The 27,764-nt window shown below is 41.9% G+C and overlaps 1 protein-coding gene across 1 annotated transcript in view; it reads right to left on the bottom strand.

Moving 5' to 3' along the window:
- Positions 1-4,754: 4,754 nt before the first annotated feature.
- The window catches only part of LOC139693283 (uncharacterized), a 34,069-nt gene continuing 11,059 nt past the window's right edge, over positions 4,755-27,764 (bottom strand). Inside the window, exons 3-11 of the mRNA XM_071591396.1 lie at positions 24,073-26,397; positions 22,727-23,420; positions 20,083-20,315; positions 16,203-16,799; positions 14,586-16,088; positions 13,613-13,780; positions 13,111-13,277; positions 9,987-10,312; positions 4,755-7,846 (exon numbers count right to left, since the gene is read on the bottom strand). Coding sequence (XP_071447497.1) covers positions 7,173-7,846; positions 9,987-10,312; positions 13,111-13,277; positions 13,613-13,780; positions 14,586-16,088; positions 16,203-16,799; positions 20,083-20,315; positions 22,727-23,420; positions 24,073-26,397 — 6,687 coding nt within the window. The 3' untranslated portion in view covers positions 4,755-7,172. The remainder of the gene's footprint in view (positions 7,847-9,986; positions 10,313-13,110; positions 13,278-13,612; positions 13,781-14,585; positions 16,089-16,202; positions 16,800-20,082; positions 20,316-22,726; positions 23,421-24,072; positions 26,398-27,764) is intronic.

Consider the following 27,764-nt stretch of genomic DNA (forward strand, 5'->3'; position numbering starts at 1 on the left):
GGGTTGCATTATAATGACAGCATGGGAGTGTACGTAGGTAGAGTTCTTGAAGATATTCAACGGTGTACATGAAAGAATCAAGTAACTAAGAGTTTCCACTGAATAGAATTTTTACTGTCAACTAGTTTTGCTACCCTGTGGCATCATAAATCCAGATTATAGATTAATACCAATGAAGAATGTTTCAGAGAATTTTACTTAAAATATCTCTTTCATTTTAACGTTGTTTTTCCTAAAATTTGGAGATTACAAAGGGTGGAAAAATCTTTAAAAAACTGAGTGACTGACGGAATCAGACAACAATCAAGAAGTCTCAAAGAAATGGCTGTAAAATCCAAATGTTCCAATCCAATAAGGCTATGTCATAACATAGCCTTATTGAAGGAATATGAAATTTGTAGAAAGAAATATAAACATTTATTGGCTACAGATAAGCATACCTGCAATAATGTTAGAATCGTATATGCTGAAAACAAATCAAAAGAATCCTAGAGGATAATAAATAGCCTCAGACAACCCTCTCATACCACTTCAATTAAAGGATCTACAAGGAAATGTCACCAATCCTACACATATCATTACTACTTTACCATCAATTTAATAATTAACTAATCAGCTCTATTGCCTGTAATAATAACATCCCAAGTTCTAAGTCTCTCTTCTTATATCGAAGTCTGGAAAAAGAGTTAGGTACTGTAGTAAATCAACTGTATGCAAACTGTAGTCCTGGAGAGAATGCAGTCCCAAGTGCTGTGTTTAAATTTTGATATACTTTCATTAAAGAACCTATACTTTATTTAATTACTGAATTTCTCTCCCAAGATATTTTCCCAACACCTCTCAAGACTTAAAAAGAGATTCCTAAATATAAAAAAGGGAAGCAAACACTAACCTCCAACAACAGTAAATAGCCAAATTAGAGAATTTATCACATCCTCAAAATTTCTTGGCATCCATTTGGACTCAAGCACTTGACATTGGAAACCCATATAAACTGCCTTTTAGAAAAATTAAGTTTGGCATTTTCCTCCAAAGAACTTTCAAGAAAACACTGAGCAAAGACGTGCAACTAATGCTCTTAATGGCCTTATCTACTCAAATATTACATATGGTGTCATTCTCTGGGGCTCATATTATTTCTCCCAAGTCATATTTAAACTGCAAAAGAAGGATATTTTGCATCACTGCATCTAAACTTCCAATTTCATCTGCCCGTCCAATCTTTCAAGATCTTTGGCTCCTACCTTTCCTGTCCATATGCATCCTGTTCACAGTAAGATACATGAAATAACATCTGTCAGACTTCCATGCAAATTCTCTCTACCACAGACACCATACCAGAACCAGATGTATATAGGGATGTTGCATCTATAGTGGCCATAATAATCTCGGTATCTGGAGGGAGGGAGGTTGATTTTAACCTTTCCAGGAAATGGTAAGAATCTTTGGTGAATGACGATAGGGAGTGGACTATTGGCTGGAGATAGTGGTCTACAAATGCAGAGATTCTTTTGGTTGGGGAGTGACAGGAGGATAAAATCGGCCGACTGGTATTCCCAGGCTCATGAATCTTTGGAAGGATATAGAAATGAGGAGTGCGTGGGTGGGGAGGGGAGAGGAGGTCCAGGTCTGTAGGAGATAGACCCTCATTCGGCCCGTTGGCCATGGAAATTTCAATTAGCTCCTTCTGAAGTGTGGGATTTGGATCTTCGGCCAATAAAATTATTATTATAACTAATTAACGGCAAAAATTCTATTTTGTGGAAACGCAAAGTTGATTCTTCATTGTACATTAAAATGGAATTCCTCCCAAGTATTGGCCTCAATCATCTCTCAAAAGTTTTCTCAATGTTAGCCAAAATAATGAGTTCATCCAAAGCCAAAAAGACCTATTTCCTTCATTCTAACATGATGTCCTTGGAAAGGCCTTATTGGAGGTCATTAAAATATCTCAATAGTCATAACGATACCTTATTCTTAGACTTAGGCAGCAAGCTTAGATATAGAGACAATGGCTACAGCTAGATTTGCAATAAAAATATGCAGCTTCTGATAAGATAATAGTGGAAAATATGTGAACGATGAGATGATTGAATTTTTAAAGGGGAAAAGAATACAGAGAGAGACCACCATTGCCCATACTCCAGAACTTAATGGCACTGCAGAAAGAATTAAATTGTATCATTACGGAGAAAGTTTCCTGTAGGAGTGATTCAGATGCTATTAATGTTTTTTCGATAAAAAGAAAAGGGCTTTTTTTTTTAAGAAACATTTCAGGGAAAGTTTGATACGAAGGAGAAGGAATGTTTTTCTTGGGATAGTCCCCAAATGGATAGAGATTATGGATCTTGGGAGATCATACACTAACATGTACTAGTGATGTGGTTTGATGAAAATAGGACTAGATTCCAAGAGGTGTGAGAAGATTTATTCCAGATTGAGCAGTTAAAAGCCAACAAATGATTCATTTGTAAAAAAGACAGGTGGAACCATAGAAGTAATGGATGATTCTAATGTATAGGAAGTTAACCCAGATATTGCAGGTAGATGATGAGATTACAAATGAATATATCACTAGAATTGAAGAGGAGCAGACAAGAAAACTCCAACATACCTCAAGGACTATGCTATATTTGCACTTAAAGAAGATAATTATAAAGGTAAATCTGAAGAGGAAAGTTAATCGCATTTGCTATCCCCATATCCCAAGAGATAGTACTCCAAGGATGTAAATTTTGAACATGGAAGGATGTGATTAATGCTGTTGCCTACTATGAAGTACCTAACACATATAGTGAGATTTTACTGAAAAAAATGAATGACTACTGGCAGTTAAGTGAGGAGATGGAGACCTTATAGAACTTGGGAGTTAGTAAATTTTCCACATGATAAATAACCAATTTAATGTAAATGGCTTTTCTCAGTGAATCACGATTTGATGAAAAAATAGACAAAAGGCTATTTTTAGTATCAAAGGGATACTGCCACAAGTTGGGTCATGATTTCACTTAAACATATGTATGCAACTGTTGCCTGTCAACCCTGTGGAGCACTAGTAACTACCAAAAGATGCAAGTACATCGGCTAGACATTAAAATGCATTTCTTAATGGCATCCTAAATGGATGGGATTCAAGTGCAAGAGGGATATACAGGTATGTATATGTACACAAGAAAATATTATTTGGCCTGAAACAGGCACCAATGGAGTGGAATGACAGAATTGATAATATTGTACCAGAGACTGGATTTGGTCGGTACAAAACTGATGTTTACGTCAGCACAATTGATAAAATGACTAGCTACTGCTTTATATTGATGATTTAATCCTGGCAGGCTGTAGTAATCTTGGTGTTTCAAGTAATCTTAAAGACATTTTTATGCAAGAATCCAAAATAAAAGGCCTAGGTGAACTGAAATACATTTTTTGGTATTTAAGTTGACCATACAAATGATCCAATTTTTCTTAGTCAAGGAAGCTTTGGAAAAGGTAATTGAAAAATTTGGGATGGACTCATCCAAACCAAAATTAACTCCACTGGGAATGTGTTTAGAGGTATAAATTCACAACCAGTAGACAACAAACCCAATAGAGAACTAATTGGATGCTTGATATGTCCAGGAACATATCAGATTTGTGTGCAACCATATATTTCTATCATCAGAACCAGAGTAAGGCCATACACTTTGGTTAGGTTTAAAGAGTCATACACCACATATTTGGAAGCTTACATCATAGCCTTTGCTTTAATATGACTTCATGCTCTCTAAATAAGAGAATATCATTAGAGCAATATTTTCCTTCGGAGAGCAGTATAAAGAAACCAACACCATTTACCAACCCGACATTTTTCAGTATTTCCCTACCTTAATGTTTGTAACCAAAATTTTATTTCTTCATTCATACATCTTGGTACTTACCTCTTGTAATCATACAATGCCATTTATTCTTCAGAGAGTAAAACCTAATGATTGAAATATTAAAGTTTAATGGGGTTCAAATTTTCTTTCAATTGCTTTTGCCATAAGTAATGTATGTGTGCAAATGATTTATATCATATATCATTATGCAATGTGTTAAATTATTTTTAAATCAGAATTTTAAATGTTCTAGCTCTAAGTATTTTTTCAAGTTAAGAGAGAGACACCCCAATGTCAACTTGAAAGAAATTCACAATGAAAAACAAATTCAAAAAAATTGATTGCCTACCCTTATGCATATGTACATGGATCAGAACATATAAGTACTTAATGAGTATATATTACAGGGTGTGACTCAAAGATCCAGACAAATTTGAATATCCTGCCACATCGTAGTTCAACTGTAGGTCGCGATTGGCAGTCATGAAAGCTATAGGCATCTAGTAAACAGTCATAACCTCAAAATGGCTGAGATGTTACGTGCAAGTGCAGAGTACAATCGAAGAGTCACTACTATTGAAAGTGTTCGCCCTGGGCTTTATATTTTGAGATGGTTAAATTCTTCTGGTACCCCAGATCAATTGATTACGATATTACGTCCAAGTACAATGCTTTGGAGAAGTCTGGGGAAGGTTTCGCTAACCCGGCGTGCTAGTCAGGATTTAAGCACCGCACCCTGTATACATAATTGAGTAGGTTCCATATAATTAACGTAATGCCAATTCTTTCATCATCCTGTAAAGACGAAAACGATGCTATTTCAGTGGACAATCAATGGCCAGAATGAGTAGAGAGTTGGGATTTTAAAATAAAAGAGAAGTTTCTCACCAATATCCTTCATTATTACAAATCACAGGAAACCTGTCATTACAAAAGAAATGCATGGCTGACATTATTCCATTGGCAATTGCACTTAGCCTCCATTTTATTTAATATAATATTTAATAATAAATGTCATCACAGTTTTTACTTGTTTATAGTAATTGAAGTGAATACACTTAAAACACACATTAGATATTGCAGCACAATTCCAGAAAAACCAATGAATTTCACATATTCCTCTCAAGATGTCTTTAAAGTCTATACAGTTGCATGGGTAATACATAGGAAAGTGAAGAAATGGGGTAGACATGCAACAGCTGAGGGTTGGATGGCTCAAATTTGTTGTATCACACATACACACCCATGTAACACACTGCACCTTCAAGGGTTCAAATTCAAACGTCTTAAATTCCCTGAGTCTTGTGAGATTAGCACTAATGAAAAATGCAGAATAACTGAAGTGATTTAAATAAACAAGAACTTCATGAATGTTATTCCATCAGACAACTTGCTTCTAAGCTATGATGCTTTCGCATCTGTTCCTTTAGGCATCAGAGATGAGAGCACCATTCAAGGGGTGTCTTCCAGGCAGAACCCCACGATAAATGAAGAAGGACGTTTACAACATAACATACCAACAACAGATCAGTGAGTTTTATGGGTAGGTCATAGTCCTTTAACATGCAGAATTATCACAAAATCATCATCAGAATAAGAAATATCCAAGAAAAATTACTAAGCATAGATTTATTCTTGTCTCTGTTTCTATTGCACCAAAACATCCAATATGTCAAACCCTGAGAAAAATTCAATTAGGAAAAATAACAGATATTTAACAAATAGATATAAAGACTCCATTTTTGTATTCATTTATATTTATACAGTACTCCTCTTAAGTAAGGGCTCTCTGTGAGGCCACATATCTGTGCTGCTGCAGAAACTAAAAAGTATGCTGCATATTATACAAAATTAATCTAAGGATGTCAACATGAGAAGAACACAGCAAGAAAATGATAAACCACCCACATATGACTGGTTACAAGCACAGCGACAGAGTGCTCCAAATTGTCTTTTTCCTTCTAAAAATGCCTTCTCACTACAGTGGCAGTACTCTTGATGGCAATAATATTCACTAATACCAATGACAGCAACCTAACATCAAGGACTGTGCCAAGTCTTCATTTTCCATGAACTCAGTCTTAAAAAATCATCTATATATTTTTATAAATATTCTAGATGCATAAGAAATGCTATTGTTTCTCAACAGAATTAAGATTTAGCACTCACAATTTGTAACTTCACTGAAAAAAGAGTCACTTTTCAATTGGCCATTGAGCAAAACTAAGGTGCCTGATTTTGCAATCAACAGAAAAGTTTTGGCTACCCTTCATGTTACTAATGATGATTCCATCAAGAGCCACATCTTAAAACAGCGAAACAACCTGAATCCTTGGAATTCCATGGTACCAGTGCTGATCATGATAACATCTCTCTATTGCTCGGTCCAGCCGAAACTTGAACTTCTTATAGACAAACCATATAAATTCTTGCTTAAACATCTTCTCAAGAAAAAAGAAGATTAAATTATAATTATCACAATTTCTGGCACTCATTTACCCAAATCGTCAAGCAAATGGCCGAGTGAAAAATTGGAACACTGGCTACATCACTCTATAACCACCAACAGAAACACTACATGAATGCAACGCTGGAGGAGCCCTTCCAGTGAAGACATCTATAGGGAAATAGTGAGAAGTTTCAACAAACAATAGGCATTCCAAATATGTCATATCCATGTATCCAATTAGGTGCATGAAAGATCCACAATGTTTTTGAAATTGCTGCAAAAAATGTTCTCTCTCCCACACAGTTAAGACCATCTAAGCGAACATTTCTTGCTATCAAGATCCTCACACTTGGAAAAGTTTTTCGGGGATATCACTTAGTCCTGGAACACTGACGACATCACCCAGAATAGTTAAGTTTACCATGGTGGAGGTCAGAACTCATCTAAGTCCTGGCCATTTTTTTATAAAATATCTTTACACGCCAACAAGCCGAGAGAATAAAGACATTCTCCTAAATGTATCTTTAGATGGCTAAACGAATAATTTAAACTCAAAATGCAACTATCAATCCAGCCTCTCCTTTTGCAAAAGAACTCCAATGAAAAAATTTATTCTTGCCGTCACGAAGATCACAAAATTGCACTAACGGATGTAAAAACCATGAATGCACTCAGTTTCACGACCACACTCGGCCACTTTTGACCTGTGGACAGGTCACATTTAGCATCACTTTCCGTAAATAACTGACTCCCGAGAAGTTTCTCTTCCCCTCTCAAGTTTCAGCCTCTTCGCAGAGTCCTTCGGGAGTTAATTCCGTAGAATCCAGAGGGCTCTTCCCCTTCTTGCACCCTAGGCACTCGTGTCACCTGGGCACCTCCACCTTCTCGACGCTGAAGAGTGCCCTCAGCTCACTGTTGTACGGCACCAGGACCACCTTCCCCCCGCGGGCTGGGACTTTGTCTCCCATCACATGACAGCACCGTGCCCGCTCCAGGAATTCCGGCAGCGGTAGCTCAAGCGTCATGGACACATCCACACTGGCACGGGGGCATTTTGCCTCTGGTTCCAGTCTCCTGAGCTCCCGACCCTCCCGGCCATAGCGGGTCAAGGGTGATCCCCTTGGGGACCGGCCAACCCGAGGCAAGACTGCTTCCACGGCCTCCTCCGATGGCGATCCCGATGATGCACTCGCCTGGCTGAGCAACCTCAGGACGGATTCTTTGGAACGCCGGAGGCATGTGGCAACATCCTGGAGAACGGCCCACGTGCCATAGCCTGTGCCAAGAATCCGATATATTGTCGGAAGGGGACAATCTGACGTGGTCTCAAAGACGACTACCCCTTCGTCGCTACTCTCCTCGCTCTCCTTGTCTTTGGCCTTCTGCTCCGAGTGGCGTCCACGACCCACACCTTTCTTCCTCCGCTTCCTCCTCTTCTTCCGACCCACGCAAATGCTGTCATCACAGTCCGAAAAGGAAGAGCTTGAGGAGAGTGCTGGAGGGTCTTGGAGGGGGTTGAAGCCATTCAAGGGGGGGTCTGTGGGGAACAAAACCAGAGGATTCCATGACTGGATTGCCATCATTCATGCACACTCTATCATACATTGGCACAAATTATGCTTTTCCCCTTTGATAGAAAATTTATATTGATTTGTAGAGGAGAGGAAGTTGTTAAGTAAAATATATGTAACAAAATAAAGGTGGATGAATTTTTCAAAGATGCTTACCGACAATAAAAAAAAAGCTGAGAGGGCATAGTCAGTACAATGGTATACTATATACATGGTAACATTTTACCAAGAAAAGTATGCATTCGCAGAATAATAAGCGTATCTTGAAGTAATAGAACATTTCCCGGAAACATAAACAATAATCAAACAACACCTTTTGAGGATAAGAGACATGATTAAGATGACAAAGACAAATTAAGAACAAAGGACAAATAATTTTTAGGAAGTAGAAAAACTGATTCAGTACATGCATAAAATACAGAAAATGGAAAATATAAATTTAGATACAAGCCATAAAAACACAAGCAATGGAGGAAAACTGAATATTTTAGAAATATGCAATCCTATGATTGCTGCCTGAAGATGGTGAATGTATTATGATGTAGAATGATGTGATGTAGAATTTATGGTCTAATTGAAAAAATATTTTTTTTCATCCATTATATGAAAAGGAAGTAGAAAGGAATTCATAATTCCACAGCAGTAACAAAGTCACTAATAAAGAGGAATATATGAGTACAATCAGGATGTACTAATCTATTTAGTACATTTCAGGTGTTTGATAGAGTGAATTTGGTAGAGCTAATGAATATTTTGCAGAAAATAGGGGTAAATTGGAGGGATAGGAGTCTTATCCGCAACCTGTACATGTCACAGACTGCTCAGGTGCAAATGGCTGATGAAGAGTGTAGATCGGCAGTGTTAGGAACAGGAATAAGACAAGGGGATCTATTATCACTGGTGCTGTTCAACGCATACAGGTATATACAGGAAATGGTTAAAGAGGTGTGGGAAGAACAGGAAATAGTTATGAAAGTCGGTGGGCAATTCATACAACCAGTTTGGTTTGCGGATGATTATGCTTTAGGATAGGCTTGCAGCCAATGGGTTACAGTCACCGCTGAGCATATTAGAAAATCAGTATGATTGTGAAAATCAATGTGAGCGAAAAAACTAAGGTTATGAATATAAAAATTCCTCTCGGGTCTTCTTCCACTGACTGAGTCTCCATTCTGGCCAACATTTCGATGTTTGACTAGGGAATCATCTTCAGGGCTAGAGATTAACGTCGCCCAGAGTGGAGATTCTCACGTGGTGGAAGATCTCAGAGGAATTTCTACATGCAATTGGGAAAGCATCAGATCTTTAAGGGCATGAGGTTTTTAAGAAAAAGAAAAACTAGGTTATATATTAAAACAGGTGTTCATAGACTAGGGCAGGTGGAACAGTTTACATATCTTGTGTTATGGACTAAAATGATAAAAGTAATAGTGACATAAGAATAAGAATTGTGTTATGGAAAGAAGCCGTGACAACGAGGGAATTGATGACAGGAAAGTTCAGTAAGGATGTTAATAGAATATTCATTATAACTTTAATATGGAGCGTGATTTTGTTTAGTGTGGAGACACTGTCATTGAAACAAGATAATAGTCATAAAATTGAGAATTTTGAGATGCAAGATGGATGAAAAGGGAAAATGGGCAAAAGATGATATGTGCTAGGCATGGTTGCAGAGGAGAGGGGATTGTTGGGTAAAATGAAAATTAGGCAGCAAAGATAGGTGCAAAGCATTTTCATTGGCGAGAGAATGCTGAAGACTGTGATAGAGGGGAAAAAGTAAGGAAAATGGGGAATGGGAAGGAAGTGGATGGACATATTGGATGGAATGAAGGGAGGTTAAATGTATTTGAAGTGAAAAACAGCATCAGGTTATGCCTAGCTATGTTACCTTAAGAAATGTAGGCATGTTAACTTTGTGTCCACCCTTAACCAGCCTAAATGGGATTATATATATATAATAGTATTTGTAGAATATATAAATAAATGTTGCCAACCAAATAGAAGTTACTCTTCAGACAGCCAATTTTACTTTTAAAGATAGAAATTCTACTTCTCCACCTTCTAAATTCCTAGAGTTTAAACAAACAGTAAAAGGAGTCTTACCCATGCAGGAGGCCGATCCTGCAAAAGTCCAGGTGGGTGTGGGACGTCCTTGCATCTCGGCCACGTGATATTTGAGCAGTAGCCTCAAGGGTGATTCTATTTCTTCCTTCTCATGTCCTTTAGTCGACCTGACCCCCTTCCAGCTGCCCTTGCCCTCCCCAACATGCCCTTCCTTTGCCTTCTGACGATCAATTGAACCGTCGGCTGACCCCGCCAGAGACATAGGTGTGTGGCCAGAATACGTTGCCAGCAACGGGTCTGCACCATAAGACAACAGGAGGCGAACCACTTCCATGTAACCATTCTCAGCTGCTTCGTGTAAAGGCCTAACAAAGAGGATACAAGTAGAATGTGATTGTCAATGGTCATTGCATTTAGTAATTATTAATAGGAATTTAGACTCGCAACATAATACCATTTTAGATGATGAAATTTGTCGTGAACTGTCAATTCATATTGAGAAGGTCCATGTGATAAGTTCACGCACCTTTGGCTCCTTCCTCTAAACACAATTACTCACTTTCAGCAATAGCAATTAGCAATAGCAATTAAGAACTCATCAACTTCTTCATTTCTCCCTAATCCTGCACATTAAAGAGTTATACTAGTGAAATGTTTAACCTTTTCGATATCTTGAAGAGACCCTTTTGGTTTCACATATACTATCCTTTATTTGGGACTTAAGGATGAATTATTACACCAGTCCATTATTTATTTGTTTCTTCCTCATAAACATCCATTCCTTCACATGAGGAGCTGTGCAAAAAACTTTCTAAGTTGTGATTATAGCACCTAAATGTTTCTCCCCTCTCAATCCATAAAGGCTGTCAATCTTTGATTTTAGGGCAGCGAATATTTTGACAAATGCCACATGCTGGGCAAAATTTCTTCATTCAACCTTGTCTAATCCAATTTTTGTTTTCCCCCTGAGTTTTCCCAGTCAATTTTTGGGCTTTTACAGGGATATATTTTACGGACATTCAGCAGATGTTTGAGGAAAATATCCAATGAAAACACTAACTCTTGCATGGAATGTTTAACAAAGAAAAGGGCAAGGAAGTTAACTGTTTAAATTATTGTTTTCTTGAAAGAAGATACAAAAAAAGTCTCAAATGCAAGGGACATATTTTATCGCAGCAAGTAGACACAAATGTCTCTCAAGATAGGGTTCTTTCTTTGCAGCAAATTTAATTGCAAATAAAATAACTAAAAAGAAAAGAAAACTTGGTAAAGATTAGTTCTGGTAAGGAACTATAAATTAAAATATGCCAGAGTGTGTGTGTGCAACTGACAGAATGCGCAAAGTTTACAACACTTGAGCACAATTTAAACATACTAAACTTTCTCAAAACAAAAAAAAATGAAAAAAGAATTATCAGCACCACTTCCTCATCAGCAGGACTTAATCAATGACTGAATGATTCCTTTGCCAAAGTGAGCAATTTCGCCTTCTACTGGAAGTTTCGCGATTTTCAAAGCAGCCTCTTTTTCCTCCCTCAGATCGCCTCTTGGGGCCTTCTTATAAGTCAACTTTGCTTTAAGGGCTTTCTTTATTTCTGGCGCATGCATACTGAAAGCTATGAATCTATCATTTGTAGACAACCACACCAGCCATTATTATCATTTCATAAATAGCACATAGGCCAACCACAGAAGCCTCAATAGGGTTTCAGCAAACACTAACTCATTGGCCTAAATATAATTTCCCCCGTTTTACACTCCTAGAGAGATAAAATCCCAGTAATTTACAGTTAGACAAGATTCCCTCCGTGTTTTCAAAAATGCTGGACACTACAATGTGGCACCTCTGACAAAGCAAGGGAAAAAGATTCCTTTAACTCTTCAATAAATGGAGTGTATTATGCGTCATTATTGTAAACTGGTAAAGTGAAGAAAATCAAGAAAAACATCTTTATTTGGCAAGGAAAAATTTTTTTTCCATCAAGATAATGTACAGGTGCACACCTGCAAAGTTTGGAATGGAATTATAGTCTGAATTGTTACAAAATCCACTTTCTTCACCAGATTTGGCTCCCAGTAACCTTTCTTTTCTAAATTTAAGAAATTTACTTGGTGGAAAATGATTCATGTCGAATGAGGAGGTATTCACCAACACAGATGCCTATTCTATTTTGAGGGCCTTCTTGAAATCCTACCTTTTGGATGACTTAAAAATTAAAAATATTGAGCTTGTATGAAATTATGTTTAAAAATGAAAAAAATACCCAAAATAATTTTTTCATATTTTTTCTAAAGATTTATTGAACAATTCAAGTATCTCCTCCAAGAATATGAGAGGATGAATTTCCAAAATACTACACTGATTGAATGAGTGAGTTGCAGCCACTGCTCTTTTTAAAATTCTAAATGTAGATGTATATCACATGGTGGATAAATATTCTCCAACAATTTTGCCACATCTTATTTAAGTTTCAATCCTTTCCTAGCAAATACATTATGGTTTGCTCGAGTCACGTCAAAAATAACATGATCAGACCACAGTGTACAGTAATAATTCCAAATATTATGCTCTATTGCGTTTGATTCCTCCTTAGAGAGAGAAATGTCACTCGCTCATACGTAGGTGCATGGAGACACATAAATTTTAGGAGAGAGTAAATATATAAAGTAATCCAATTAAAATGGTAACTTTGTACTTTCCCCAACTTTTGTTACCCAGAAATATGGCAAAATTTGTTTGGCTACCTTGCAGAATAGCCATAAACTCATGATTATGCTAGAAGGTAACAATTGCACCACACTTGTGAACAATAAGACTTCAAAAAACTACAAACTTATCATTTTAATCATAGTTATCTAAAATTTCCATTAAGTCAAGCCTGATTATATTAGGGATTAATTCAAATAATAGTTCAAATGACACTTAGTCATGTGATTTCCTCACAAAGCTGCATGAAGTACTTGCAAATCAAAGATTCTCGTATTCAAAATAATTATTCCTTAAAGATATTCTTATACTTCTAGAAAGTCAGCTAACTACAAAAATTAAAGTTATTAAGTATAAGGATGTGTTGCGAACCCAATACTCAATTAAAACCTAGAGTCTTAGTGACAAGCCCAGAGTGGGTGGTGTAGGTGACCTTGGCCACCAATAGTGCCTCACCTTATTCCTCCCAGTGCACTGTCACTGGGTGATGCTCCGTAGAGTAACAACAGCCTGGCAGTGTTTAAGTGGCCCCTTGAACATGCTTCGTGCAGTGGAGTGTACCCAGCATTATCTCTTGGAGAAACTTGATTCCCCAACATTTCTAAGCAGTACCACACCAAATCCTAATAAAGTAAATAATAAAGTCATCACATTTCATATACTTTTTGGAAAGTCACCAAATTGATTGCAATGAACATTTTAATAACTTGACTGATCCAAACAATTATTATGCTCAATATAGGCCATCAAAGAAAATATAATTTAACAATGGCATTTAATTTTCAAGCAGGCTTCTTGAAACTGGCAAATTTAAGTGGGTATGACATTTGTGAATGAATTATCAATATTCTGTGCTCAAGAATATTCCTTCCCTTGAAAGATAAAGAGAAATTTGTCAGAGCAATCCTTCCAAATCAATGGGATATTTTTTGGGAGTTGACTGGGCATTAAAACTTACGGTGTAGCCGAGCCTGGCAGCGCGATGGAGTACTGTCTCCCCGAGCCCCTTGTTGACGACCCAGCCACGCACTTCATTCCCCATCTCCTCAAGGCTCCATTCCTTGTCGTAAAGCCTCTTGCTCTCACCCCAGCCCTCGGCCATCCTCCTCTCCCCAAAAACACCAAACTGCAATGAGGGTAGGGTGACATTAGCAGGCACGCCAAATTAGCAAGCAATTGACAATGAAAAAAAGAGCAAAGTTAAAAAAAATTGTGCCATAAAAAACACTATTGCTATGATTTTATACTCTCTCTTACTATTAAAGAGTACTCTATTGCAAATAAATGGAATACTGTAACATCTGACTTATTAAATAAATTTAATCCACGCAAAACACCTTCCAATATTTTATGTAAAGTTAGGTATGAAGAAATTGCTTAAAAACTAACCAATTTCACAAATTTTCACCTTATAAATTCATGGTAACACAAATGAAAGAATAGTTCCTAACATAGGTTCATGAACTTTGATTACTTATTGTCTATTATTATGTAAATAAAGTTTTAGCCTATTACTGTCCTGGAGCATGTTTCAAGTAACATAACATTTCCTCATGTACATGCGTTAATTTACAAAGCATGTCTTCAACAAAACATTTGACTCAACCCGAATGTTCTCAATGCAACATGAGAGCATGTGACAGACTGTTAATCAAATGTGGTGGATGAGGGTATGAGAGTATATATTAAACTTTCTAATCATTAACTACAGTTAATTGCTCCATGTGTATCTTATTTGCATTTATTTGTGCATTTTTTAGATGAGGGCATTTATAAGTTCCATAACAAAAGTAACTGAATTCGACCATTTCAACATATCATGACTCACAATTAACATAACAATTCCTAAATTTTCTCAGTATAGTTCAAAAGCAAATAATCTAAAATTCACCCCATAAAATCTGTGATAGACATATAATTGAAAATATCACCTTTCTACGGCTAACGACGAGGCCATCTTTCCCCGGAGCAGGATCTTTCTTAGCAGTCTGCGAGGGCTTCTTCTTCTTCCTGATGTAATCGAACCCTGAACGGAACTTCCTCCTGACGGTCCTCAGCCGTACCCTCCTAACCACTGCACCGGGTGCGGGAGGGCACGGGGGCACCGCAGGCACCTTCCCCTCGCCTTCCTCCTTGGTGGGGACCTTCACCCGCCCGCCCAGGCACACGCTAACCTCGGATGCCCCGAGCACCCTCGCCACCTTCTTCTTCAGGCGCCGCAGAGGGGATGTCCCCCCAGCGTCGGCCACCACTTCCTCCCTGGGCGAAGCCTTCCTTTTCCCTTCCGCTTCGTCGGGCGCCGCTGCCTCCGCCCCCAATCTCCGCCGCCGCCACACCGCGCGGTCCCCGAGGTAATGGGTCACGTCGCGCCGGCCCTTGGAGAACACCCCGAGCCTGGCGCCATTGCCGACGACGGCCGCGGCCGGGCCGTCACAGGTCCTCCGCCTCGGCCGGCCCCTAAGGTGCCCGTTGCTAACCGCCGCCCCCTCATCGGCCGCCCCCCTTCTGGCCTCCGCCCGACGGACCGAACGGCGGCGCCCTCTCGTGGCCGCCGCCGCCGTCCCCCCTCCGCCTCCCTCCAACGTACGCTGGCGGTACTTCTGCACGAGCATGCTGTAGATGGAAGACTTCTTCCCGGCGTCCCCTTCCGCCGCCGCCGCCTCCAGCTTCGTCTGCGGAGGTCGCTCCTCTCCCATCATCACTTTGGCCACGAGCGCGTCCTCGTCCTCGCAAGAGGCGTCCCAGAACCCGTTGCGCCGTCCTTCGCCCTTGGCGCTGCCGCCGGGGACCTGAGGCCTCCGCTCGAGGTCGGGCAGCGCGGCCGAGAGGAAGGGGGAGGCGGAGGAGGGAGACGAGGAGGCGGAGGAAGGGCGCGGAGGCGTGGAGGGCGCGCCGGTGGTGTGCCGGGGCGTGGTGGCAGGCGTGGTGCGGCACGGGGACGAGTGCGCCGAAGACGAGGGCATCTTGGGGATGTGGATGAGCGCCATGGGCATCCGAAGGGAGCGCTTGTAGCGGATCACCTCCTCCTCCCAACCCGCACTCGCCCCCCTTCGCGTCGCCCCCCTCTCGCCGACGCCATCCCGCTTCACCGGGGGTCGGCCCCTCTTCCGCCCGGCCCCCGGTCGTGAAGGCCGGCGACTCTCTCCCTCCTCCTCTTCCTTCTCCCCCGCACCGCCACTCGACTCCCCCCCGACCTCCTCCCCACCCGCGGCCGGTACCTCTCCCTTGGCGCCGATGTGCGACCGGAGGCGCATGCGGTTGGGGCCCCCGTCCGCCGTGGGGCCCTCTTCCTCTTCTTCCGCCCCCCCGCACCGCCTCACCTGCTTCTCGCGACGCTTCCTCGCCCGGAGGCGCTCTGCCACCGTCTCCTCCGTGCTCCCCCCTTCCTCGCTAGAACTGCCCGCGCCCCCCTTGTAGCTCGCTCCCCCACTTGCCTTCTGCCGGAGGCTCCTCCTCAGTCTACCCTTCACACCGCCTCCCTCCTCCTCGCTCGATTCCTCCTCTTCCTCCTCCTCTGCCGCCTCCTCCTCCACCACTTCCTCCTCCACCGCCGCCTCCTCCACAGTCTTCTCCTCCACCGGCTCCTCCTCCCCATCGCGGCCGCCCCCGAGCGCCGAGGCCCTTCGCTTCCTCCTCCACGGCCTCCTCCTCACCAGCGGCTGGTCGTCTTCCGTGTCGTCGGCGCTCTGCGCGTCCGCCGTGGGGGGCGCCCTCCGCCCCCCACGGCGCCTCGTCGCCCGCTCCCCCTCTTCCCTCTCGCCTTCGTCGTCCCCGTCGTCGCCTTCCTCCTGCCTCTTTTGCTTCTCTGCCGCCTCCCTGCCCCCAACCCTTCTCCTCCTCCTCTTGGCTGGTTCCGCGTCCGTCTCCTTGGGCGAGGCCGCCCTCTCGGGGGTGGGTTCGTCGTGTGGGGGCGAAGGTGGTGGCGCAAGAGTTGGCGAGGGGGCGGGAGGTGGCCCCAGAGGAGGCGTTGCGGCGGCGGCCCTCCGTCCCCTTCTCCCTCGCCCGCCCCTCGCCCTCTCCGCTACCCGGCCTCCGGCGCCACCTCTACCCCCCGGCGTCCCCGCCGAAGACGCCGTCCTCCGCCCCTGGAGTTCCTCCATGAAGCGGTCGCACGTCTCCGACCAGAACGGGTCCATTTCGGCTGCCTGCAGATGGGATTCAAATGACACTCTCTTTAGCAATCTCACTGAAAAGACGTTTACAGGGGATCATTCCTCCCATTCGGAGGTGTGTTTCCCTGGACTGGACCCAATCGCCAAGAAATATGAAATGCAATGCAGTTTCTCTCTAAGTTTCATAAAACCATAAAAGTATAGCCTGCATTCTTCTCTCTATCACCTTCGCACAAGGGAGAACAAGGTTAGGGCCAACAAGCCTACAGATTGCCATAATTATGTACAATTAAAGTATAGGATGTGTATTCTTGAAAATTTGAGCTGAAGCCCAAGAAATTATAACTTCCACTCCTTGGATGATGCATGTTATATTTCATTAGGGGATATCAATATTTAGGCAAAACCTTCCCACTGGTTACATCAATTTCTCCTTTTCTGGTAAAAATAATGCATTTATAGATGGAAATTGCCCAGAGGAATTCCTCAGGTCATGTGGACACCATCCTGAAACATAGTAGTGTGGTACATAGAAAAAACTACACAAAAGAAGACCAGTTTGGATTCAGAAATGAAAGAGAAATGTGTGACACTATTGCGGTGATGAGAACATTAGTAGGAAGGAAAATCGAACATAATCAGGAGGTCTTGGTGTGCTCCGCGAATTGTTAAAATGTACTCGACTGAGTCGCGTGGGCAAGGTTAATTGGGATATTGCAGAATATGGGAGCAGACTGAAGGTATGAAAGAGTCTGTTAGTTGATAAGATATGTATTTGCATGCGTTTAAGTTAAAAAGGTTTTTGCATGAATATATACACCTCGGTAGATGCATATTTACATGAATTTGTTTGTTTTGCATGTGGTTTTATTCTCTTTTATGGGTGGTGACCTGTCAGACCCTGCCAGATGCCCTGGTGGGGAGATCTGCAGTGGCTTGCAAGGTATTATATAGATGTAGATAGGCAACTTATTTCAAACTTTAAATGATGAAATTTCTGGTACCATTCCGATATATCTTCTGAATGAATTCCTCTTGGGTTTTCTATCAGGTCATCCATGCCTTTGATTAACAACTCTCTTGTTTCGTCCAGGGCTTCCCGTAAAGAGGACCTTTATAGTAAGTTGTTCAAGGAAATGTAGGTGGATGTAGGGAGTATGACCCAATGGAAGACCTGAGAGGAATTCATCCTCTATATGAATCCGATGTTACAGAAAAGGTTAGCAAGGGGATAATTGGAATGGGCAGTGATGGGCAGAGAGAGTGAGACAATATCCCTTTATCACCATTACTTTTCAACATAAATGCTGAGGAAGCGTTGAAGTTTGGCAAGAGAAGGGCTAGAGCTGGGAATAAAAGTAGGCAAATGGATAACTAATTCAGTCATGTTTGCAGATGATTGAAAAATAGTGAGTCAGAAAAACCTTGAGATTGCAGGTATTATTGAGTGCTTTACAGGGACAATGCGAGAGGAATGGGATGTGGATCAACCACAAGAAAACAAAAGTAATGAGATTTTCAAGGAAGGCTATGTAAACGTTTAAGTATTGGTGTGGAGATAAGGAGAAGAATTGCACTAGTGAACGATGCATTCAATTGAAGATGAGAATTGAGAAAAGATACATTATGTAAAGATGCAAATACAAGATCATTAAAGACATTAATAATATGAACCGTAATGTTTTATGAATGTGAGATCTGGTCTTTGAGACAGAGGATGAGTGCAGATTGGAGGCTTTTTGAGATGAGTGGGTGTTGAAAAGAATGGATAAAATAAGTTAAATAGAGATCCAGGGCAAACGCTGTAGTGATAGAGAAGAAGAATGTTTTGAAAAAGCGAGGCAGAGGAAGAAAGAGAGTAGGCTATGGACATGGTTTGTATAAAAATATCGGTAACAATTTTTTCTTGACACTTGTACATGAAGTGCTGAATTCAGACCGTCAGTTAAGAGTGCACATTGTCGCAGATTGTAATGGCATTGATAAGATGACAGTGCATACACCATTATCACTGAATATTTGGCGATGCGATAGATCTGCATTAAACTTATCCCAAAGGTCTTGACAGACGACCAAGTGCAAAATCGAGTGTCTGTCTGCTTGCAAAAACCTTCTCCAATGGCATCATGACGATTCCCCAATCCCATTACAGCCCCGACTTTTTTTTTTTTTTTTTTTTATTATTCAGTATTAGTCCGAAAACAGCGCATTTTGGCCTTTACATCGAACTGTTAACAACGATAACAATGGTCACATTTACAAACACCCAAGCCCTAGATGGAGGGAAACTCACCCAGGCGGGAATCGAACCCGCGACCCTTGGAATGGCAGACGAGGACGTTACCCCGCCGCCACCGGGGCCGGCCGGCACCTTGGCATCAGCAGACTATTTCCTATTCCCAAAAGTGAAATCCTCCCTCAAAGGATACCACCATGGGACCCTAAGTGTCTTCCAAAGAAGCTTACATGCGTACCCTCCCTTAAGGACCTTCCGGAATCCACCTATCAGGGAATCTTTTGAGTTGCCGAAAAGCCACAGGAAAAAGTGTGTCAACACTCAAGGGATTTACCTTTCAGAAATTGAGGCATTGTACCAGCATCTGAAATAAATATATTTTTCCAAAACATTTCCTGATACTTTTTATACACATCATGTATACAACATGAAAACTGGCAGAAGTTAGACAGAAATCAGGAAAGAAGTAATGCAGGGCAAAAAATAAAAAATTCTCCATATTTATAGAAGATTCAGATCTCCATATTCGTTGAGAGTCATAAGGTGACTGTCCTTAGCCGACATTTAATAGGAATAATACCTTGAATCAAATGTGTGTAAATATATGATCAGGGTATCAAATATTCAACCATGAAAAGTCCCTATGTTTTCCAGATATTTTACAGGTGAATTTTTTTAGCAACTAATGTCTTTTGCCATTTTCATCATACACAGTTATCATTATTAATATTTCGTGGATTTAAGCATATTAATTTAAAGTCCTTAAATGGCCTTGAGTAAACTCGTGAACAAAATATTATTAGAAAGTGTTTCCCCAGTAGAATCCCATTTCTTTTAAATTGCAACCATTACAGTCCCACAAGGTTAACTTTATTTAAGATTGAACTTGAAAAAAATTTGTTTAAGAATAAATGGCGCTTTAAATTGATTTGATAAGAATCCATATTTCATTATAACAGATGTGTATCCTGAATGATATGCCTATTAAATCAATCATACAATATAATATACCAATTCATATGAAACCATGGCAACATATACAGAAGGGTGTCATTAAGGGCAGACCACCCAGGTGCTCACCGGGTCGGCAGCCTCAATGGTGCTCCTCCTCCCTTCTCCAACACTCCTCTCATCACCATCACCACCACTTCCACCTGCACCAGCAGCTGCCACCACCACCTCACCCATCAGGTGCTGCTCAAGTGGCCCCTGAGCTGCGGGGGGTGAGCCTATGCGCGGAGTGGTGCCCCTGATCTTCCTCAGCTCTCCGATGGTCTGCCTCTCCAGGACAGGCATCTCACCTTCCTCGGAGTCTGCAACACAAGGAGTTGCACTGCTCATTTGGACAACAGACACCACACACAAGACAATACACTGCCATGGGCCAGCAAATATTTCCCAAACAAATAGACATTGGAAGTTTCTTTTAATGGAAATTAAGTCACTCGGGGGCCACACATGTTAATGGAATGAAAACTTTCAAACATTTCTCCATTCATCAATTAAAGGCTATGCCTCTTTGATACCATCAGGATTTCCAGCATGCATGAAGGCACACAAACTATTTGTCAATTCTACACCATATTCATTTGGTATTCTTATAATATTTCCCATTAACCATTAAAACCTTGAAAAACTAGCATCTATGCTAAATTGTCATTGTAAGAATAAAATGAAATTTACTTAGGCCATGAAATTACGGTCAAATTTGGGCACCTTGAAAACTAATATAAAAACTTTGTTTGCACTTTTTTTTAAACATAATAAGATCAAAATGTTTACTGGTTATTGAAATTTCCAGCATCTTCCAATGCAAAACAAGATCAGGCTTTTGAATAGTGAATGAGGGTCTTCAGACTTCACAGAACTTTATACTGTAGACGCTCCGTAATATCATGCTAGCAAAATACAAACACCATCTCTTTTGAAGGCTAATTCATAAAATTGGTGCCCAAACATGTCAACGAAGTTTACAGGCCATTGTACACATTTTTAATGAGCAAATATATTAATTTGATTCCAATCGAGTTGACAAAATTTGGTCTTAATTGACATTTTCACTGTCTCAGTCGTCATTGTCCAGGAGTCCAATGGCCTCATCAGCTTTTCTCTGAACCTCATGGCACAGAAAAGACAAAATAAAATAAATAAATAAACCTGGTCAATTAGAACAAGGGGTTCAAAAAGTCCTTCCTCTTTCCTAAAAAAATACTAATAAGTTGTAAGCAATTCTTTTTGCTTGACTGCTAATAACATTGCTACTTTTCCTCAAATAAACATGAATTCTCCACGTGAATATCTGAATAAATAAGTGAGCATTCAATTACATACGTATTAACTTGGACAGAAATGTAATTGGTGGCTGGCACACTCGACAACACTGCACTCGGGGAGTGATATTTTCACCATGGTGGCTTCAAAACGAGAGAGACGGGAACTCAAGGTTTGAAATGAGTACAAAAGTTAAGATTGACTGACTTTCTCACCACTTGCTGGAAATTACCAAAATTGAATGAAGAAATATTGTACCCATTCCCACAAAAATCTACTTTTTTCTGGAAATGTATACAAAAGGAGTTTCTAACTAACATGACTACCAAGTGAATATGTGATACTGATTTATTTATTTATTCAGTATTAGTCCAAAAACAGCACATTTTGGCCTTTACATCGAACTATTACAACGATAACAATGGTCACATTCACAAACACCCAAGCCCTAGGTGGAGGAAAACTCACCCAGGCGGGTATCGAACCCGCGACCCTTGGAATGGCAGACGAGGACATTACCCCACCGCCACCGGGGTCGGCAGATTGATGACTCAAAATAATTCTGCCTTTGTCTGTCTAAATTAATAAAAATAATATTGACCTCATGAAAATGCATAATAAAAATTTCAAATATGTCTACTTGCAACAGAAAATATTTGTATAGATGAATTTTTGATCTTTTGATAAGGTCATTTGGTAAGGACTTAGCCTGTGTGTTCCGCTGAAATCTGAAAAGTTTTGCATCAAAACATTTCAACCGTGTGAATCAATCCTCTACTGGGTACAGGTGGAAATTTGTAAATTTACATTGGAGCCGTAAGTGACTTTATGGCTACTATTTATGCATTTTATTACAATGAAAGGTTGAAATAAGTTCATTTTCATACTCAATTGAAAATACGGTTCATAATTTCCACCCAGGTTTGGTTCATGACGTCTAAGCACCAGTTCATCCTGGGAAACCATATGTGGATAGGGAAATGAACTGCCTCACCTCCCACCTTGCCAATGCGTGAATTTCACATGTTGTAAAGGGGGCTTAGTGTTGAAAGAGCTCTTCCCCTACCTACCAAATCATCCTTGGGGTTGATAATTGTGCTTGGTTGACAGGTTAATTAAAGCTAAATCATTCGAAAGCCTTAATGATGAAAGAGTTCCACACCTACTTCCCCTCCAGCAATTAATTTGAGCATTTTAAATAACAACTATTTTAAAAAATACGAAAAATTATTAAAATAATAAAGTTCACACAGCATTGTAACACGCATAGGTGTACAGGTATCAGATTCCTTAAGATAATGTTGTCTGATCTGAAGAATCCGGAATGAATCCGAAGGTAAGTTTTTGATATGCTGGTGGAAAGGGCTCACCTCAGACCAACTCCCCCCTGCAAAGGCAAATGACATTCACCCCATCATCATTATCAACCTCAATCGAGGTGCAGCACACTCACCAGAGCCCCGAAAGTCGAACACGGACGCCTCTGAGCTGGAGACACGACCCTTTCTCCATCGGCGCGGCGGCGCAGCCTCCACACCCGCCGCCGCCTCCTCCTCCTCCGCCGCCGACCCCACGTCCTCTTCTCCCGCTGCGCCCTCCTCCTCTCCCCGAGGCGCCACTGCCGTCGTCCGGGACGATGGCGCCACCGCAGGAGGCGTCGCCACGCTCCCTGAATCCACACCCGCAGCCTCCGCGTCCTCGCCGTCCACGAACAGCCGCCTGCGGGGGACCACTGGGGGCGCCATGGCACCCTCCTCCAGTGTCAGCTTCGGGGGACTAGGGCCACCCCCGCTCGACGCCCCGCTACTGCCCGCCACCGTCGGGGGCGTCGAGTCCACCGCCTTCTGGCTCCACGCCTCGCCTTCCACCACCGGCGACAGCGATGAAGTGGTGGTGGTCGACGAGGAAGGAGTCGCGGGCGCCGCAGGGGGGCCCGGCGTCTGAGGTGCCGATGGCCCGCGGTCCTCGTCCCTACCCCTCGGGGGAGACTGGGAGCTGTCCATACGCCGGTCGCAAGCCGCCTCGCCGTTGGCGGCATGGGGGCGGGCGGGAGAGCGCTGGCCTTCGGTGGGCGACGGAGTGCTCTTCGCGCCGGTCGGGACAATGCCCCGTGGCGGAAGGCTCGCCATCGACGGCCCCGGGCTCACCTTAGGAGAAACAGGAGATGGGTCACTACGATGCCATGTTGTATCGCGGGACACTGTATCACGGTAATGGACTTTAAAAAACACGAGGATTCCATTTAGAATTTAATCTATATCAACTACCGTATGAAGCTGCCATACTTTCATTTAATTAAATTGAAATACACAGCACGTTTGAGCTATTTTGTGCCACACAAATATAATTTGTAGAATATGAAAACACAAATAAAAATACCCAAGTAGAGATGATTATATTGCAGTACGAAAAACTATTTTTTTGTCTAAGACCTTTACTTTGAGGACAAACACCTTATGAAATTAAAACCCATGTTTTAAAAAACATCATGGATGACGTATCTGGGAATGTTTGCTGATTAAGATGAGTTGTATCACATATATTTTACTGTTACCAACTGATAAATCATACTTTCCAAATATAATATTTCACTTGAATCACACATTTCACCATAATATGGCATCCCTAAGTAACAGGGGAAAATGCATGAAATATCGCATGAATAATTACGACGAAGTAAAATTACATAGGACATTCAAAACTTCCTTTTGAGTTAGGTTTGAAACAGAAGAGTTGCATTCAACAACATTGGATTAGGGAACTGAAAGGGGCTTCGAAATGTGCAATCAATGGACTCACCTGTTTCCTCTCAGCTTTAGTTCGTATCCTAGCAGCCAAAAATGCAGCCAGTCCATCCAATTCTCCATTGCTGTTTGTTGCACCATTTCTAGGCACTGCACTCGCGTCAGATTTCCTACCGTAATTCGTCTCCTTGTGACCACCATGCATTAATACATCCTCTTGTTGACTGTTGGCCTGTGTGTTGTCACCACTGTGAAGCCTCTCCTCCTCCTCCATCCTCCGGAATGAAGAAATGGAGTCCACAGCACGGGGAAGGTGGAACTTGGGTCCAGGGGGCCGTGTGACTGGAGCATCTGGCTTGGTTGACTCCACTCGCACCAAAGGCATACGCGAGGATGGATTTTGGGCAGGAGGCATATTCTCGTGATTTTGAGCCCTGTTCTGCTTGTGAGAAGGAACTGGCACTGCACTCTCCTGTCGCCAGTTCTGTGAATTATGCCAGTATAATGAATGACTATTGGATGCTACAACAATCTGATGTTGGCTATGACCATGACTACTTGTAGCTGGGACGGCCCCAGGTATTTGTTGTCGATGGGTATGACTTGGGCTGAGTGGTTGTTGGTTACGAGGTGGCTGTGGCTGCAAAAGTTGGTTGGAAGGTGGTAGATGTGAATGCTGTGCATGATTATGGGTTGCCTGGCCATTGGTGATACCAGTATGCATTTGACTGCTGTGGTACTGACCAGCCTGGATTCTCAACTGACCAGATGCAGATGGAGCCAATTTGGCACCACGGTAAGCCTCCTGACTCGCTTGGTAACCTCTTGCTTCATTTATAGCACCTCTTGTTTCCAAACTGTTCCTGAGAATGCTTAAAACCTCTTTGCTCCTACCACCAGAGCTTCCTTCAGATGGTGCGGTCTTAGAAGAGGAAGAATACCTTTGACCAGATGGATCCATTGATGTCACTGTCTGCTGTTGTGGTCTAGGAACAGCAGTAGAAGCACCACTACCAGTGTAATGATGGACTGGTTGCAACTGCTGAGTTGGAGGTAGGTGTGCACTACTGTACTGATGTGAGCCATGTGCTGCTGTATCTCTTGAGATGTACTGTGATTGAGAAATGACACCATTTACATAACCCTGTCCTGAGGCAGCCATGTGCTGCCCCCCAGGTTGGGCAGTGTATGCGTGTTGTTGGGGCTGTGGAGATATCTGCTGCTGTTGCACTTGCTGCTGCTGCAACTGCTGACTCCATTCCAGTCTAGAAATTTTTGAGGGTGGTGGGTGAGCAGGATAATTTCCACCAGAATGGCTCACAGAGGGAGGAGGATTAGTGTTGTCCAGTGAGTATGTCTTTAATGGATGGCTTATTTCCGAGCCTGGTCTTTTTCCAGATGTGCGACCAGATGTACTGATTGGGCGAGTGTTGGAGGTGGTCACTGATGGGTAATATGTACTCGGATACCCCGCCACACTGGTTGCATAATGAGGAGCACTAGACGATGACAGCGATGATGATGAGAGTGAAGCCTGATGAGATCGCACACCATAAGCACCATGACTGCTCCCTGTCTTCCCAACTTCCAGTCTATGTTGGTGCGACACACTCACAGTGCTTTGTCCAGATGTAGACGGAGCAGATGTAATCACAGGTGTGACACTTGGTCGACGACTTGAGTCTCTAACTGGTTGAGCATTTGCATAGCCACTGCTGAAGTTGGGGTTGAAGTTGACCTTTGGCGTACTATAAGTGTTGGCATCCGAATGAATGCCAGACACACTGCCGTAAGGATACATTCCCAATGGGGTCGTGTGATGTAGCTGCTGAGCTTGGTGTGGCTGAGAGGACAACGCCCTGCTTAGCTGCACACCTGGGAGTGGCTGCTCGTTTGTCGCAGTGGCATGGTTTGTGGATGGAAGGGGAGCGGGGTGTTGCTGTGGCTGCCTTGAATGGGTGCGATGATGCACACGATGGTGTCCCATCTTGGATGATTCCCCATGCGAGGAGACACCAGCGGTTACGTCATCATCCTTTGCCGTTGAATCTGCAGACTGCCTGACTGTTTTGACTGAGAGGTCAAGTGGTGACTCTCTCCTGACTCGGCTCCCACTGGGGTATGAGGGATGCGAGGAGGAAGTGGACGAGGATGAGGGGGCCTGGGGTCGGGCAGGAGGTGGCAGGGTAGGGGTTGGACCAATGATGATCTCCTCATCGTGCACTGATGGTGAAGCAGATGGGGCACTGTGGTGGGGCGAAGGTCTCCAGTCGGGGGTTGGCTCCCGTGATGAAGAACCATTCATGACAACTACACTTGCCATGGCAGATGCAGGGGAAGGTGAGGGATGCTGAGTTGGCTGCGAAGATGAGTAATGAGACTGAAAAACAAAGAGAAATGGAATGAGTAAAAAGTCTCGTTTTCACTGAATGTTTTTATAAATATAAAACTGTGACATAGTCCTAAACGGGCCATTACAGGACAAAACTGCTTAATGAAATTAGAAGCTGACCCTATAAGTTCTCATTTGTTTTTGGTCTGATATTTGCAAGTGCCTACATGAAATTTCTGTAAATAGTGGCCATGGATATTGCCCATTTTAGAAAAAGATCCATCATGGCAGTAGACTTGAAAATTTCATGAAAAATGAATTAATATCAGAAAAAAATGAAAATGGGCCGTTGACAATCAACTCACAGGACAAATTTGGTTATCTAATTTTAAGTGCCAAATATTATCTAATGAGTTCTTATTAGGAGAACCTCTGTACCTAGAGAAGTTGTAGGTTATGTTTTCAGGATGGTGACCAAATATGTTTTCACAGAAAGTTTAAAACAGTACATCCTACTTAATTTTTAACTCAGAGAAATTATTATTCTTTTATAATCTATTCCATTCCTTAGAAACTTATTTATTCCTTCAAAATTTAGCCAATTCCTTTTTTGTCTTGGAACAGAAGATGTTTACAGTGCAGCTGACTAAGAGTCACAAGGGTCATAATGCCATTGTGAACACATATGATAGGCCTTGAATTCTATACAACTATATACTTGTATGTTGCCTTATTTTTGTTTTGTTTTAGGTTCTCCAGAGATTGGAGGGCTAGATACACATTAATTCAAAGAAACTGTGGGATATGCCGCAATAGTAACTTTTAATGGAGTCATCCTGCTAATATGAATTTCAATGCAACAATTTCAGAGTGTAAAAATCCCGGTCAATGTAAATGATTTTTACACTCTGAAATTGTTGCATACACATTAATGTTAGGGGCCATAAAAAAGTAGGTAGATTAGGATTAGGAAATTAAATTCAGTGAAGACCCATGATGAACAGCACCATTCCCCAAAATTACAGTCATAAGGAGATGGATAATGAAAAGTAATTATAGAAAAATTGCTTGTTTAGTTGAAGTAAGAATTCCGAGGATGGTACATGACATTTTATATGGTTTCTTCACTTCTTCACTATATGGCGCAGATTCATGTTGTCCCTCTACGTACATTTTGCTTCCTCAAGCGTTATAAAAAAATGATAGCTATTTTGGGAGTCTGAGGGCTCAAAATGTTATTTGCCAATTAAGAAAATTCAAGAATGCTTCAGTGGTTGGTAAGCAAAAATTAGCACGTATACTTCAAGTGAATTCTTAATGAAAACAACATCACAATGAGGGTGAAAGAAAGAGAAAAAACAACTTTGCACTTCCACACACTTATTTAATGTAACACGACCATGGTTTCGATGCTG

This window comes from Hetaerina americana, unplaced genomic scaffold (assembly GCF_022747635.1).
Source record: "Hetaerina americana unplaced genomic scaffold, ioHetAmer1.1.p SCAF_46, whole genome shotgun sequence".
Classification (NCBI taxonomy): Eukaryota; Metazoa; Arthropoda; class Insecta; order Odonata; family Calopterygidae; genus Hetaerina; species Hetaerina americana.